The sequence below is a fragment of the Strix aluco genome, chromosome 4, assembly GCF_031877795.1.
Source record: "Strix aluco isolate bStrAlu1 chromosome 4, bStrAlu1.hap1, whole genome shotgun sequence".
In the NCBI taxonomy this organism is placed as follows: domain Eukaryota; kingdom Metazoa; phylum Chordata; class Aves; order Strigiformes; family Strigidae; genus Strix; species Strix aluco.
Window position 1 is genome coordinate 13,153,175 of NC_133934.1, and position 17,113 is coordinate 13,170,287.

Genomic DNA, 17,113 nt, shown 5'->3' on the forward strand with positions numbered 1-17,113 from the left:
GAATCCAAATTAGCCTTCTAATTATTTTCTCTTTAACTTGACTATTTAAGCTATTACCTATGTTATACAGTATAGTGCTCTGAAAATTTTTATTATAGAACAGACCTGCTTTGCTGCACTACTGTTCCTTCACCAAAAAAGTGAGGGAGGAGAATGAAAATACCATGTTTTTTCCCCATGTAGATATAATCATGATGCCTACTAAAACTGTATGTCATTCCTCAGAATTATTGGCATGCACATGATTCAGAAATAACACAGAGCAGCTGGGTATACTAAAAAATTAAAAATTAAATTGGTCCTGCTTTGTTATTGGGATGAGCCTCACGCTGTTCTCAATGAGAGATGAGAGATCCCTCAGAATGCTTTTGGGGCTTAAATACCTCTTAACTAATATGGTGACTAGTATGGTTGTAGCACTAGCCCAAGGATCTGATCCAAACCACACTGAAGCCTGCTGTTGCCTTTTAGAGGCTTTGGGTTGAGTAATACTGTATGGAGTACCATTGCTCTCATAGCTAAGTGATAGCAGTGTACATCAGCGAATTCAGAAGGAGACTCTGATATAGGGAGCCTTCTACAACAGGAAAGTGATGAGGACTCCGGCCTCGTTTCTCTCTGTTGAATTGATTGCCTGTGCAAGGAGATTGATGCAGAAATCAATTCACTTGTGCCAGCTGCTTTCCCTCTATCTGCAGTGATGGTAAACTGATCAGGATATTAGTTTCCTTCAGCTGATTTGCCTTCCATATGCAACATTCTGACCCTAGCAATGCTGAACAAACCAATAGAGCAGATCAAAAGATTAAATTAACCAAACCATAGAAAGGAAGGTAGAGGACTAAGAGTAAGAAGACAAAGAAAGGCAAAAACCAACAAACCTCTGCTTGAGCTAACAAGCTTGGTCTTTCTAGATAAACTTGATAATATAGAAATGACTAGGCAAAAAATTTAAGAGGAAAATCAGTAAGAAAGAACAGTCTGGAATTCAACATTTAAAATATAATTCTTGTGATATTACCTGCTTCTGTTTACTTTTTCCCATTTTATAGGCTTCTGTATTTTTTCTTTTCCATTACTGTGAACATTCTACTAACTGTGAGACAAATCGAAGCTAAGAATCCTTCCACAATGGGTGAAATTTAAGTCAATGAAATGGTGCTGCTTTACTCTAGCTGAGAAATCAAATCACAGCATGGGTTCCTGTGGAGTGTATAGACAGTCCACTATACTTGAATGTTTTTATTGATATTCCTCAATCCAATATTAAAAATGAAAAGAAAGCGCTAGAAATCTTTATTTAAAAATCATGAACTAGTTGTAAATAAGGATGAGCAAGAATTTCAAAATTCACCTTCAGCACTTCTTAAAATCTAAGAAACATGACCATGCCTGTTTAATAATTGGCCTTAAAGCAACTTAAGAGAAAAGGATTGATTTTCACTTTAACAGAATCACCAATTTTACTGAACAAAAACCTAGCTTAATTATGCCATGCAAACTTGGAATGAACAAGCAGAATTTCTTGTATGTATCAAAACAACTTTATTATACAGCACACCAGAAGATCAGCTGTGTTAAAGTCAAACACTGAGACATCAAAGGCATTTTTTAATACTTGGAAAGGGTGAGACATTTGAATACTCTCAGGTAAACTTTCATAAATTAAAAATGAGACTCACTTGTTGATAAGAGCATAAACTGTATTGGTTATGTACCAAGAGAATAATGGTTTGAATTTAAAATTAATCCTGGCTCAGATGAGGTTGTCTATTTAATGAACATTTACTCAACTTTAAATAACCAAGGAAAACATTCAGGAATCTTAGTACTTTTTCATATGACAGTACCATCATCCAACACTTTTAAAAAGATGCTTTAATAAATTCCATATAAACAAAAAGACCTAAAAACTACTTTTGCCATGTATCTTTCTAGAAACAGCATTCACTCAAGAGAAATAGTACCCTTTATACTTCCCAAACTAGTGAGAAACTTACAGTAGAAAAGTAATTTGTAAATGTGTTGATATCTCTACTTGTTATTTTATATAGTATGTTGGAATTTAAATACTATTTAAATCAATATAGTAAGAAATGGTTTTGAAATTCTAAAATGTAGCTACAAATCCAGAAAATTTAAATCACTCAGAGAACATACCCCAAAATTTGAATTCATTTAGGTTTGGGGAAAGGATGATGTAATCAATAGAAATTCAGTACTAGCATTTTGGTTAGCTGCTGCATTTAAGTATATAAGCTCATCTTCCCTCTCATTTTCATGTTTATAAACAAGGTGTGTTTCTTGCACCTGGAAAGCTTTTACAGTTACCCCTGAATCACAAATTGCTGTTGGTCAGAAAAGCTGCCTGGTGAAGGATCACAAAATACTCATCTGAGTCTGAATCTCTTCCCTAGATATCCACGGGTCTAGCCTAATACAGACATTCTTATGTTCTTCTTAGAAGTCATTCCCATAAGACAGTATCAATTTCATGTTAGATAAAAGCACTCTAAATCTGTTCATCTTGTTTCAGTCCATGAACTGTAGTGACTGCACAGCAAGCGTACTTGCATCAGAGAAACAAGCTATGCCAGAAACCAAGACCTTAGCGCTTTCCTTCTTTTGACTCCCATGTTTTCAAGGCTCAGCTAAAGCCACAGAGCTTGCATATATGAGCTGCAGAGCTTCCCTCCTATGACAGCTTCACACCCATTTACTGTCTCTGCTTTCCTCAGCTTGCATTTGTTTTCAAAAGAAGCTTCATTCATTTAAATTTCTGCAATAAGCAACAGCTTGTAAATATTTAATTTCGTTTAAAGGAAAAAGAATTCATTGCTTATAGGTTGTGAAAAGTAATAATGAGGCATACTTGGCAAAGTCGCATACCAGAATGACATCACCCAAATGTCATAATGACGTGCACTAATATCTGAACTTAATCCTGACAATAAAATCCACAGTAATACATATTTCAGAACTTTTGTTTTGCTCACAATACCTGATTTATGCATTAAATCCAACACTGAACAGATTATGATTATTTTTCAATTAAACCTGGATGAGCAGCACACTAATTCCAGTGATGGGTAGTATACAAATTCTTATTAGATGGCATGTGCAGATTATAGAACTGGACGACTGGAAATGAGATTTTGAGTCTTTTACTTCTAATTACAATCATTTAAACTCACACAGAAGCACAGAGCAGTGTATTTCACTTTATGTCCCCAATCTAAAACTCACCCTAGGAGAGTTTAAGAGACCACCTCACAGCTTTAGGCTGGGGGCCTGAGGTGAAATACACTGCTTCTGGGCCAGTTTCAATTTAGATGATACATTTTGGGGACAATGGTTTTTTTAAACATCTGCTATTGCTATCCTCTAGGGCTACAGATACTGCCATCAATGCAAAACTTCCTTAAGCAATGCCACGCTATCTGTCCAAGCCTGCAGACAACATGTGACCAGGTGTGAACATCTATATTCACTGGAATCGCAACTCCCAAACTGATGACATATCTGTGTCATTACTAACCATGTCTTTGAAGATCTTTTTTTCCAGATGGAACCAGGAAGATGATGCTATTTAAGCCCTCAGGGGTGAGAAAGGTGATTTAATACAGTGAAGGAAATGAAGGGAGAATAACAAAGGAGACACACAGAGACAGAGAAAAGAAAGGAGGGAGGAGGAATGAGAGACATACAAAAAGGCAGACAGAAAAGTAACAGAAACAAAGGACAGACACAGAAGTCGCCTAAAGGGGAGCAGAGTTTCTCACTGAGGGATAGTGACTGTGACGATCAGGTTCAGTTAATAAATACAAGCCCATTCAGTTGCTACAAAAAATAAAAAGCTTGCATATTTTGTACAAACCCTCCACATACAACAGACCGTGGATCAAAGACTATGAACTCTTTATATTATTTCCTGGCACACAGTCTATGCCTAAACATGAATTTCAGTGCTGTCATCTGAATGTGTTTGACTTCTGAGCTACCGACCCCTGTGAAACATCATGCTGGACTGAGTCCTGCTCCCTCAGGGAGCTTCGATATACTTCACAAAATACAGCAATGTAATAACCAGACTTGGTGGCAGTTTCTGCAAACAAGATAAAGATTATATCCTTCTCTAGCCTTACATTCCCATCTTCAGGAACAGTCTCTTCGCAGTCACGAACATCAGAGCCAAGATGTAATCCCTCACAATAATATGGACATTGATTCGAACAGGAAGTGGAGGGTCTTCTTTTCATGCAGCTCCAGCGTTCATAAAACATCTCTTGCCTCAGTAGCACACACAAAAGCAGCTCAAACATTCCTGCATGCTTGCAGACTGACCAAGCTGAACCTAGTCCATTCGCTGATGAAGAAGCTTGCCTTTCATTCAATTCTTAAGTTGTGCCAGTTCGTGACAGTTTAAGAAGTGGCTTTTCTGCAGTTAGCTAAACTAAAAAAAAATATTTTATATTGCTAACAACCTAGCTCTCACACTGATTATATATGGTAGCCTGATATCAATCATCTCCCTCCTCTCTCCCAAGGGTTTTTTAAATAAAGAAATGGAACATAGGGCACAAGGTGCTTATACAATGAATTTTAAAAATGCTGGCTCTTAAAGTTCTCCAGGAGCAATGAGATTGTTAAAAGGAATACCAAGGTTCAAAGCCCTCTAAATGTAGCCCACTTTATAAAAAAAAAATCTGATTTAAAGCAGTTGGAAGAAGAGGAAGGAAGGAAGGAAAAGGAGATCTTGTTAGTGGCCCTCAGAGCTCCGCACAGTAGCCCTTGAGAGATGGTGCATGAAGATGAACATATGTATTGCATTACGAACTAAAAACGTGCTTGCAGAGCTACATCTTACAATTTTTAAGCAGAGGTGCCTGATTCAGCCTATATGCAGAGGAATGCATTCTTCTGCACCCTCCTTTGCAGAAGCTGGTGGGAGCCAACAGCTTAATCAGTGAATCACAAAGCAGATTTCACAGAACTACAAAGATGCTGTTCAGATGATGCGCAACATACTTTCTTGCTTCTCTTCTTTACAGTGGCTTTAGACAGAGTTTAATAATAATATCTGTGACCCAAGAGAAATTTAAAACATTGATAGTGGGCTGCTTGCTCCAAAAATATGGGCACTTTTGGTCCATCCACACATCCTCCTCCCTTCTGCATGTGCTCAGCAGCACCTTGGTGGATGACACATACAAGAGCGGAAAAAAAACCCTCTGGATTCTTTCATATTTGTTTTTCCTATCAGGTTGGAAAACCTCAAAAAGAACAGGATCAGGTCTCAGCTGACTCCACCAGTATTGGCCTCACTCATCCAGGGGGAAAGAAAAGCTCAGAACCACCAATAGTAACAACTTCCCAATCTCTACCCCCAACACATCCAAGGGCAACCAGGGACTTTAATGTCAGTCGTCCATAGTCTGTCACTGGTGCTCAGGACACAGCTCCCACTCTAAAGCCAGTCTCCCAACATAGATGTTTTGCACAGTTCCTGTTCAGTTTGTACTTCTCACTCAGGGCAAAGAGCACATTTCAAGACTGCTCTCAAGGCAGCTGAGACCTTTTGACATACTTGCCATTATGTGGTTGGGTAACAGGCAGGGAAACATAGGAAACCACTGATTAAAAGCCAAACAAATTAGCAAAATAGGAAATGGCCCTCTAAATCAAAAGCTGCCATTCTGACAAAGTCCTAGTGCCTGGGGGGGGGGGGGCATCTGAGTCTCGGAGAGGAAAGCTTTTTAATTCATATGCCTGCTTGCTTCAATGCTTTAACTACATGAAATACTACAATACCCAAGACTCTAAAGTCCTGTACATATCAATTAAACTTTGCGGTTTACAAGACTAAAATGAGAGAGGCCAGAAGGAATGATGTTCACGTAGCGTATCTGCAAACCAATATGTAGCAGCCAAATCTAATGTGAACCCTTACTAGCCTCAACAGGGCCCCATAAAGTGCTCAGAAAGAGCACAGGGGAATCACTCTAAAAATCAGCTGGGAACTTACGAGGCAGAAGTATGTTAATACCAACCTGTCGTGAAGTAGGATACTGGGGTTTATTTAGCTAAGAATCATCAAGATTAGAGCCTGCAAGTACAAACACACAAACACATAGCAGATCCCATTCATTTGATTTTAACTTTCTTTCCCACTGGGGAGACACTGCAGGTTGAGGTGAGTTGTGCAAAAGAGCGTTAGAGTTTCTGTGTCACCCGACTGCATGTGGTTATGGGTCTCCAGCATCACCAGCCAGGTCCCTGGGCATCTCCAGGCATGTGTTGCTACAGATGTCCCGGGAGTTCACCTCACGAGCTCTGTAACAGGCTGAATGTTGGAGCACTGCCTATGTGCACTACATCCCAATGGGTCTCCACTGCCTTGTGGCGGTAATTGATTGGCAAAGATATCTCTATGCACCCAGAAAGTAATCTACCTGTCACTAGCATGTGTTGCTTTTGTTTGTTTTATTTCTGTTTTTATGCCTCATCCACAGAGCCTCAAGGAGTGATTCCAACACATTCTTCTAACCCTCCAGCTCCATCCCCTTGGGCATCTGTCTTGCAGTGACAATTGCTGGTGGAGGCAAGAACAGGAATGCACTAACCATAAACAGGCTGTTCTTCAATACCTGAGAAAAGCAACTTTTCTTCACTGTAGCTCAGTTAGGGAGGCCAGGCTACACACTTCTAGAATTTACAGGTGGAACAGCTCAATCCTCAGTCATCATCATTATTATTTATTGGTATTACAGAAACACCTAAGTGCCACCAACTCAGAGCAAAGTCCCAGTATACCTCACCTTGCTCATACACGTGGGAGGGGAAGACAGCTCTTTCCCTGTGGCACTTTTCAGTCTGGGGAGCAAAGAAGGGACAGGAAGAGTGATAAAAAATGTGTTTTAACAGAGTGTAGCTTGCTATGTGCTAAAACTGAACATGCTGGCCAGTAAACATAGGACTACTGCTCAGTAGGAATAAGGACACATCACAGTAGTTGGTGCTTGCAAATATGCTTCTACAACACTTCATGAAGTTTTACCATACCTCCAATGAGCTTCCAAAGACCATGAAAGCAACAAATTTCATAAAGCGAATGGGGGGGAAAAAGCCATTAAATACATCTAATTCATCTACAAGAACAAAGCTTCAACAATGTTACTGCACAGAAACCACAGAAATTAGCTTTTTTTTTTGCTAATGACTTATCTTTAAAAAAAGCCCAACAACAACAACAACTATTTACTGTTCTGTGGTTTTCTTTTTAGAAAACACAGATAATCACAAGGATATTAGAGGAAAGCCAGAAATGAACAATAAACTCCGTGTGTATGTACATTTTTTAAAAATGTGCCAGTCAAATACACTGTAGGTAGGTACTATTATACATAAGCGCTGTCGTACCCAGATGGTGCAATTAAAGAGCTAGCAAAAGTGAGTTATAAAAGAAAATTTTAAAGGCCAAAATAAATGTCATTCAGAGAAATAATTACTAGTCTACAAGAATTGGAAAAGTACAAACACTGAGAAAGAAGCACAGTTATTTCAGTATACTCATAAACGAAGACAGAAAAAAATAATGTTAAATACAGGTTAAGTTTCACTGAAAATGTTTTCAGCCACATAATCTTAAGTCTGTTCAATGACCTTGAATGCCAGAGTCTAGGCATTTAAATTAAACTGGACTACACATTAAAAGGAGCCCTGATCAAAACAAACATCAGAACAAGCAGAGAAGTTTGCATGACCTGTGAGAGCCTTTTCTTCTCTAATTCCTAGACTGTGCTGTGAAACAGTCAAAGGAACAAAGAAACCATAGATGCGATTTTCCACGGTCCCGCCTCTTTTAGGTGTTATGGTGATAACCGTTACTTTAATATCAAAGTACACAGCTTATTTAGAGCAACAGCAATCCGAAGACATAGGGAAGTACCATTATTCTCAAACTGCAGGTAGGAAAGTGAGGCACAAAATCACCTATATAATGCAAGTGCTATCTCAGAGGATACCGGTGAGGTAAATGGCAAAGCTCCTCGGTACCCCATAGCTTTAATTTAACCCAACAGTCGTCCATTTAGAACATCATGCTTTACCTCTGGTCAAGCCTCAAATTTCCCCAAGGTATCACCATGAACACCCCAGCTCTGCTTCAGAGCTCGCAGACGCAGTGACGGGGCAGCGCAGAGCATCACCAGCTCTGCCAAGGGTGGCACGCACGCTCTCAGTCCTGCAAGACAGCAGCGCCTCAGCATCAATCCTCTTTCCACAACAGGCCTGACGAAATACAATAGGATCCATAAACACGGCACTTCACTCATCTTACCAAAGCCAGTGACTCCAGCAGATGTGCCAGCACACACCTACAACACTGAGCATTTCACAGCACGCAGTGGCAGCTCTCTTTGAAACACGGCTTTGTGCGGGAGGTGACACTGCCCTTCTCCTCACCCTTGCACGACAGCACTGGGGCTAGAGTGCTCACCCAGCAAAAGTGTCTAATTGCCCCTTCTGCATGAATAGTTGAAATACATATCTCCTGCCAGAACAGAGACTCACAACCCTTACTGCTAAAACTGTTCCACTTTTTCTTGACACACTGCATATCTACTGGTTTGGACAAAAGAGAAAGAGACAGAAAAACATACCTACATACATACGCACAGAGTGCACACATTTCTAAACTCCTGATTAACTCTCAACTCAGAGAGGAAATTTTACGCCTTGCCCCAATGACTGCTTATGTCTAAATATTCCAAGCCATTAGAAAAAAAAAAATACTTAAACAGCTGTTGGAGCATCCCTTGGACTGAAACTTGGACCTTTGTGTAATTTCTGTCAAGGTACATCCTTTAGGTATAGAATTCTGCTTCTCAGGGATGTATGCAGGTAGAACTGTAATTATAAAATCTTTAGAGCTGCACTTGTATTTTTGCATTGTGGTTGTGCAATACCTACCACAACAGAGTCTTAATCCATAACTGAAACTCTAACTGCCATGCTGCACTAAGTAAGGAAGGAAATAACTGCAGCAGCAATAAACTCCATGGATTTGGGTTAGGGATAACTTTAAATAAATTCTGTGTTTTATCAAAGTTTGTCATCTAGGCCCCTCTACAATAAGCAGAGAGAGAGAGATACATGCTTTCAGAAGTCGACTCATCCAAGCTTTCTCAAGTACGGATGTTAAGATTGTCAGGGGAGAGATCAATCCAGGAACCATCTCCACCTCCTTCCCACTGCAGAAGTCCAAACTCAGACTTGAAGGCTGAAGTTAGGCATGACAAAAGATCCCATCCATTATTTCTTTTAAAACTGGTTTTGTCATTGGTGATTTGTTAGGGTTTTAAATTATTATTACTGGGGCAGGGGGTTGAGGATGGGAATGTTTGGTAAAGAATGTGAGACTATGGGAATAAAAATGCCAAAGGAATGTTGCTGGTCATCAAGTTTCGTCCTGAGCTACGGCAAGCAGTCATATACTACAGACTACTTTCAACCTACACTTTCAGCTGCTGCTTCAATGAATTTGTGCTTTCAGGAACTAGGAGGATCTCACTTGCATTGTACTGCAGAATATTTCCCCTTATGCTAACATGCTTTGGTCTTAATTTGACAGGACTGTAGCAGACTTGGCAGTGTTGGTGGACTTGGCAGTGTTAGGTTTACGGTTGGACTCAATGATCTTAAAGGTCTTTTACAACCAAAATGATTCTATGAAAATATTTTACTTGGACAAAGGGCTTGGCATAAAAACTTCCGTAATCTAGGCAGTTTCATGTTTTAAATTCATAAATCTGTACACACCTCTCAGAACTTCACATTTTCGCAGAACAATTACAGTTTTTCTGAAAAACTCATAATTTTCCCCTTCTGTTCGTTCAGAAAGAATCTACTAGTCTATCGAATTTTAATAAAATCAGAAGGGGTGTCCTCATTTCTTTCTTCAAAGATCTGTATCAGTAGATTCCTAACACTGTAAAGCTTGGGAAGAATGCATTATGTTCCCACTGTGATATGTGAACCTGCTATCAAGAGCCTAAACACGTATCTAATGATTGGTATTAAGCCAGACTTGGTTTATCATGCATATCAGCAGTATCAGAGCTAGGATTTCAATCTGGTGTCTGTCTTTAGTGTTCATTGCTAAATTTCCCTCCTAGACTTAAAGTCTCTGAGCTCGTCCCAATGTCAGCACAGCAGTACCTAATCCTGCTAAGGCTGCTAGTAGCTTGCTCCTAAGCAATCCAGATGACGCCAGTTAAACCAGCAAACCAGTTAAAACCAGGATGACTGCAGGTGTGGAGGGCTGCGCATGGAGGAAGACTTTTAAACATGTTTGAAACACACACTGACTAATTAAAGTATGTATCAATTTTAAGTGTCTACTTAGGGGATGAGAAGAGGTGCTTTCTCTTTAGCAGCGAGAATTTGCAGAAATGTGGAGAGAGCTCAGCAGGCAGCAACGTGACTAGCAAGCTGTAGGGCTGGAAGAAAGGGAAAACAGAGGCTGGTAGAAGCAAATGGATGAAGTAAGTCACAAACTTTATACCATTAAAAAAAAAAAAGAAAAAAAAAGAAAAAAAAAGATGTTAAATTTCAGAGTTAGTTCAGTCAGATTAAAATCATTCTGCTTTCCATGTGGGATTCTGCTCTTCCATTCAAATATGATTATTGGGTTTGGTTTCTGTTTGTTTTTTATCACACTATCATCTTAAGGTATTTTTAAAAAAAAAACTCCCTATGGGAAATCTGCCTTTCACTTTGCAATATATCTGCCATTTATCAAAGGTCTGAGCCGTCAGGATTTTTGACCTCATGCTCCCTTTCATTTCATAAGAAGTAGTCTGGCTACTCTGGAGAAACAGCACCAGAACCTAACCATAAACGGACTTTTGCCCAGTTTGGACAGATAATTACATTTATTCTTACAGATACTGCTATAGTAATATTGAAGTCAATGCCTTTTATAGATCCCCTCAGCAAAATTTATTGCAAACTGAACAAAACAGAAAACCAATTAAATAAAATATCTGCCAGAAGAATACATTTAGTGATCACTGGGCTGTATAAATCATATATGATGAAACTGTATCGCAAAGAGTAATATTTTTTAAATTAAACAAAGTATCTGTATATCAAATACAGAAAAGTCTGAATCAGCTAAAATTTTTGTGCATAGCAATTTCTGTACATGTGCAATAAACCTTCCTTTCTGATAAGGTGCTGCTAAATATTATGTGTGGAAAAAATTGTGTGCATTTATGTTTATTTTCCATAACAAAGAGCAACATGTTTATGAGGGATCATGACATCAAATAAGGACAAATAAGTGCCTGCATGGACTTAATATTCTGACAACAAACAAAAAAAGGAAATACTGACACCATGAAACTGCAGACTTAGAACTAGTTGGCCAAAGTCCTGTTCACAACACTTTAGCAGTCTGCACACAGCATGAAGAGTAGCCCATGAATCAAAATCAATTGTGAATACAAGTCTCATTCTCCCCATATTTCTGGCTTGGTCTTGATTTTTTTCTTAAATCAGATAGTATTAATGAACAATGGGAATTCTCCATAAGGGTCAAAAAGAATGTAGTTTGGCAAAGAAAGTTGTTTGTCTAGCACAAAAAAGCCCCTGGGACAACTATAAGGTCTCTTCTAAGGAAAAGTAGGATTTTTAAAAGCTGTCATCAATTGACTATTTTTCCCCAAATCAAAGAAAGGGTAGCGTATTTTTAGTAAATCTGGGAACATACATATTCAGCTTAACACAGTAAGAGGTTATTCCGTGAGCATGCTGCCTATATATACTCCAATGCACAACTCCATGTTATTTATCAGTTACACAAATGTCGATCACTAACCCTTACCAGAGTAAATGGTGCACTGCACCACCCACCTGTCATGTCTTCAGTTTATGATATTTTAAGACTGGAAAGGAAATTAGTTCCACTTGCATGAGCCTTTGTTTGAAAGTAATAGTGCACAACAGATTTCCGTGGGCATAGGGGACAGAGAGCAAAAATACTAATTGTAGGAATTCACTAACCGGATACACTCTTGATACAAGGACTAGCTTTGCAAGACTTGCATCTCTACCGATGGTTTTAACGATACATGCCACTGTCGAGAAAGGTCAGAGACAGGCCTATCGTTTATGGAATTTATAAATAATTAATTATTAGAATACAAAATAAAAGTAATGAGGACACAAAACAGGAAGCAATTTGCATACCTCCCTGCACAGCTCTCTCTTGACAAGGCAAGGAACTGTACAGATGATCTTCCCAGTTATTCAAGCTCACTTTACCATCAATGCAACCATATACTCTGCTGTGCTCTCAAATCCACCTTCTTACTAATTCACAAAACCAACAGCATTATGAGATGATAATAAAGTACGTGTCAGACTTCTACAGTACAGAAAAGAAGGGGAAGGAGAAAGGATTTAATTTATAGCCTCCTTAGTTTCTTTTAAGACATCTCATGCAACCAAAAAATTACATACTCCTATTATTGCAGCACAGGAGGATTTACAAGATGTAAATACATTTTTAAAAGCTCCATGTGCACATCAACCTAACCTCTGCCCCTTTCAAATTTATTTATTTATTTGCCCTTAATCCACACACTAGTATTCCATGGTGGCACCTTCAATGAACTATTCATGCAGGTGAACATCCCTCAGAGAAGCAGCTGCCCCCTCAGCTTTTATGGTTATTTGTCTCTCCATCACAGAGCTCAAAGGAATAATCCCACTGCATACTTCTTCTTCATTTATTTTACTAGGTGAGGTGTTTAAGAGGATATACGGTCATCTGGAGCTCATCACTGTCAAATTTTCAGCCATGCAGCTGTAAAGGGTAAAGCAACTAGTTTAGCTCCTTGGTTTACAAAGTGCTGAGTACCTCCAATGAGGTGCCAAATGTGGGTGGTGACACTTTAAGATTGCTTAGTGCCTCCAGAGGTTCGCAGGCCTGGATCCAAAACCCCAGTGTTAGGAATGATAGTCCTTCCCTTGACTGTAGTGTGTCTGGGACAGAACAGCACTTCACGGGTCAAGCCTGTGCTTCTGAGGCAAGGCAAGATTTGCCATGGATTTAAGAACAAAGGGTAAGGTGCCAGGTTTGAAAAGCACTAGATCTTAGCGTTCCTACCTCCAAACACTCAACCCAGAGTAAAATAAATAAATACATACATACATACCTATATAAACAAAGAAACATTCAAGACTACCTTAAATATGTTTTGGATCAGATACTTATTTTCAATTCTTTTAATCTGACATACATACAGGCAGCAAAATTCTCTCCAAACCCTTTAAGCCCATCCTTCTTCCAATGGGGGCTTAATGTATTTCTTCCACTTCTTTTATATATATATATAAAAAAAAAAAAAAAAAAAAAAAAAAAAGGGTCTACAGGCAGTCCTTACAAATCATTTTTCTCTGGAAGCCTGTGTTAAAATCAGCTCTTCTGCTGGAAGCATGCAATAAAACAAAGCTAACAAGAAAAAAAGGTGCAAAAAAAATGCTGACAGTCATACTGTAAAACATCCAGTGCCAAAAGACTGGCTGCTCTCATTTGGGCAGCAACGAGTCTTTCATTACCAGGTCACTCCTTCAAACCCATCCTTGCTTGACGGTAATCACCTGATGGCAGGCAGAGTAAGCAACATACTTTTAAAGTAACTCTGCAAAAGTATTTTTTATTGAATGCATAAATACTGTAGAGAACGTCTGCAGGCGTTCATGATGAGAGTATCATCCTGCAAGACTGAATTAGTAGATAGTAACTAAGCAAACAAAAAAAAAGAACTAAGTTGCAGCAAAGACTGTAAACACTTTCATTTATTCTGACAGTTGCCATTTATCTTTGCTTTTGAAGAGGCTACTTGGTAGTATTCTAGTAAGTGAACTGTAGCACACTGAAAAAAAATAATAACATTTTAGCAATACAAACCCTCACTGCAGCATCTGTTATTAAATCTTTGCAGAGAGGCGAGGAGAGACCACTAGTCATAAATGTGGATTAGCAAGGTTCTACTATATTCGTTTTAGAGTGCAGAGCGCTTTGCATGAAAGCTGTTACTTGCCTTTTATGTGAAAAAATGAACTTATGCCAACTTTTCAATACTGAATTCTTCAAGGAAGTAGTCCTAACAGCCTGCAAACACCGTCCGCAAAAAAATGGCAGCAGTCTAACAGCAGAGAAATGGAGGAAGGACAGAATCAGAATAGCTGATGCTGATTTGCAACATTTTCTTTTCACAGAAAATGGCCAGCATCTTACGCTTCCTTCCTGAGCAAATCAAAAACTGCCTTTGAAAGTGTCAAGCTTTATGATGCTGACTCCAACTCTGACACCTGATTATACAAGAGCATTAACACAAGCGCTCAGTGTGCTCAAGGGAATCACTGCATCCTCACCGGTGGAGCCTTAGCAGCTCCACGTCCTGGGTGACTCCCTAGCAAAACAGGCAAAAACCAGGACTTGAGATCCTAGAGAAAGGATGATAATTCACATACTTATGAGAAGTACAACTCAAGCTCTCTGAACTGAGACAAGTTTAAGTAAACTTTATGCTAAATTCACAAAGTTCAAGCAGAGTCAGAGCTTAGCCGAACTGTAGTAAAAACACTCAAGAGTTTTCCAGAAACACTAAAATCCTCCAGGAGAAAGTTGATCTTGAGCCTTCATAAGGGTATTTTCCTGTCAATGAAGTTACATAGACAGTGCAAGGTGCTATGTAATATTTACCTATGACGCCCACTGTTATGATATAATGTTTCAGTGCAGGACAAATTAGGAGCAGCAAATCCCTGAAACCACCCGTGCAAATACACAACCATTAACGGGTCGATACATGAAGAAATGACGACTAGCTGAAATTGAAAATGAGTTACAAATAGACTATGGGCGCTCACCGTGACAGCTCCTGTCTAAAATAGGTAATTAACTAATAAAGGCAAGGCACGCTGCTTTAACTGCGAAAAGTTGTGAACACCGATGCTCTGATGCAGTAACACTGGCCCCAGCGCGCGATGTTGATCCATCGACGAGGCTGTGAAAACCCTCGGAGAGCTGCTGCTGCTGCTCCCGGACCTTTGCGGGACCCCCCGCCCCGCGGCGCGCAGCCGGTCCAGCGGGGGGAAGCCCCGCGCCGTGCGGAGGGAGCCCGCCCGGCCCCAGCCCTCCCCGCGCACCGCCCGCGCCGGCGCGGAGGCTCCGCGCTCGCCGGGCCGATGCCCCGCGGGGCCACCGCCCCGCTCCGCCGCTCCCATCCGCCTCAAGCCCGGGGCTGGGTTTGATTTGATTTTCGTTTGGGGTTTTTCTTTCCCTGGCGCTTGAGCCAGAGCGCGGCGCGGGGGAGATTACACGGGGATGACTGAATCGAGGCGAATCGATTAAGCCTCGACAATTTCATCTGGGACTTTATGCGGGGCTGGAGGGGATAATCCCCGCACCGCGGCTCGCCCCCTGCCTCTCCTTTACCCGGAGACTCTCGCACAGCCCCGGGGGCACGCCGATCCCCCACGGACACCGCCTCGCCGCTCCGGGGCCGAGCCCTTCTCCTCCTCTTCCTCCTTCTCCTCCTCTTCATCTTCCTCCTCCTCCTCGCAGCGCGGCGCGCACCGCGCACCCGGCCCCTCTGCAAGATGCGCGCTCGCAAACTTTCCAAACTTCTGGGGAAGTGGCGGAGGGTGCGCGGGGCCGGCCCGACCCCGGCGGCGTTTCGCCTCCCGGCGGCACCTCAGCGGCCGTCGGGTCGCTGCTCGCCCCGAGCGCAGCCCGCGGGGACCCCCGCGCCCCCGGCCGGGCAGCGGGCGGCGGGAGTAGCGCGCTCCGGCCGCAGCGAGCCCAGCGGAGCGCAGGCGGCAGCGGCAGGCTGCGCCCCGCAAGTTGGGGGGAGCAAAGCAGTGGCAAGGGCAGGGGTAAGGGCGGGGACCCCCCCACACACCCCGCCCGCACTGCCCCTCGCACTCACGCTGCTGTTCTCGCCCGTCCAGTGCACCATCGCCTGGTTGTGAGACGCGTCCCCCTTGAGCACGAAGGAGGTGCTGACGAGGGAGACCTGCTCCCGGCCCGCCGCCGGGGATGCTCTCCTGGAGCGGCTGCCCCCCGCCGCCGCCCCGCCGCCGCGCCGCGGCTCCGGCGGGCTGCGCGCCCCGCGGGTCAGGGCTCCGGGGCGCGGGCGGCCGCAGGGCTCCGCGCAGCGCAGCGCGGCGGCGGCGGCGCCCAGCAGAGGCGGCAGCAGCAGCAGCAGCAGGAGCAGCGGCGGCAGGCGGGCGGCCCCGCGCGGAGCGGCAGCGGCGGACACGCGTGGCCCGCCGCGCGCCATGGTGGCTCTCCGGCGTGGTAGTGACAGGCGGGGAGGCGGCGGGGAGGGAGACACCGCCGCGGAGGGCGGGGGCGGGGGAGGGTTGTAACCGGAGCGGGGCTCGCGCGGCAGCGGCGTGCGCGGGGCTGCGCGCCCAGCCGGGGCGGCGCCGCCATCTGCTGGCCCGCGCTGAAACGCCGGGCGGCGGCGGCGGCGGCGGAGGGGGCGGGGGGGCGCGGTGGCAACGCGCGGACGGACGGACACACACACGCGGGGTCACGGTCACACCCGCCCGCGCCACGGGGGAGCAGCGGCGGGGACAGGGCTCTCGCCCGGGGAGGAGCCGCGCTCGGCAGAGCCCGCTGCGTGTGAAGTTTCAGGCGGAGCTCCAGGGAGAGCTCCAGGTTTTCGCGAGCGCTCCGAGGAACGTTCACGCAGCTCGCGGGGTCGCTGGGGACCGAGGGGCGCTGGATGGGGCGAGCAGGCAAGCCCTGCCTCTGCCGGCACAGCGGCGGGGCCCTGGTTTGGCCGTGAGTCCCAGGAGGCTGCAGTGAAAAAGTCAGAAGGGGTCTGTTTGTCCGCCGCTGGAAGCCGAGGAACAAATGAAGCAGGTGCAAAAATAGGATTCTTGTGAGTAAGACGAGAAGCGGCTCCGTGGAGCACGGGAGCCTGTCCTTTCTGCTGCCCCTCGGCTCCTAGGAGCCACCAGGCTCGTCACCTGCATTGTCCAGAGCCAACTGCTAATCCAGCATCGCCCACTGTGGGGACATGGGACT

The 17,113-nt window shown here is 43.3% G+C and overlaps 1 protein-coding gene across 1 annotated transcript in view; it reads right to left on the bottom strand.

Moving 5' to 3' along the window:
- SORCS2 (sortilin related VPS10 domain containing receptor 2) overlaps nucleotides 1-16,358 on the bottom strand; it is a 572,656-nt gene extending 556,298 nt beyond the window's left edge. Inside the window, exon 1 of the mRNA XM_074822047.1 lies at nucleotides 16,005-16,358. Within this exon, the coding sequence (XP_074678148.1) occupies nucleotides 16,005-16,358 (354 nt within the window). The remainder of the gene's footprint in view (nucleotides 1-16,004) is intronic.
- Nucleotides 16,359-17,113: the final 755 nt, after the last annotated feature.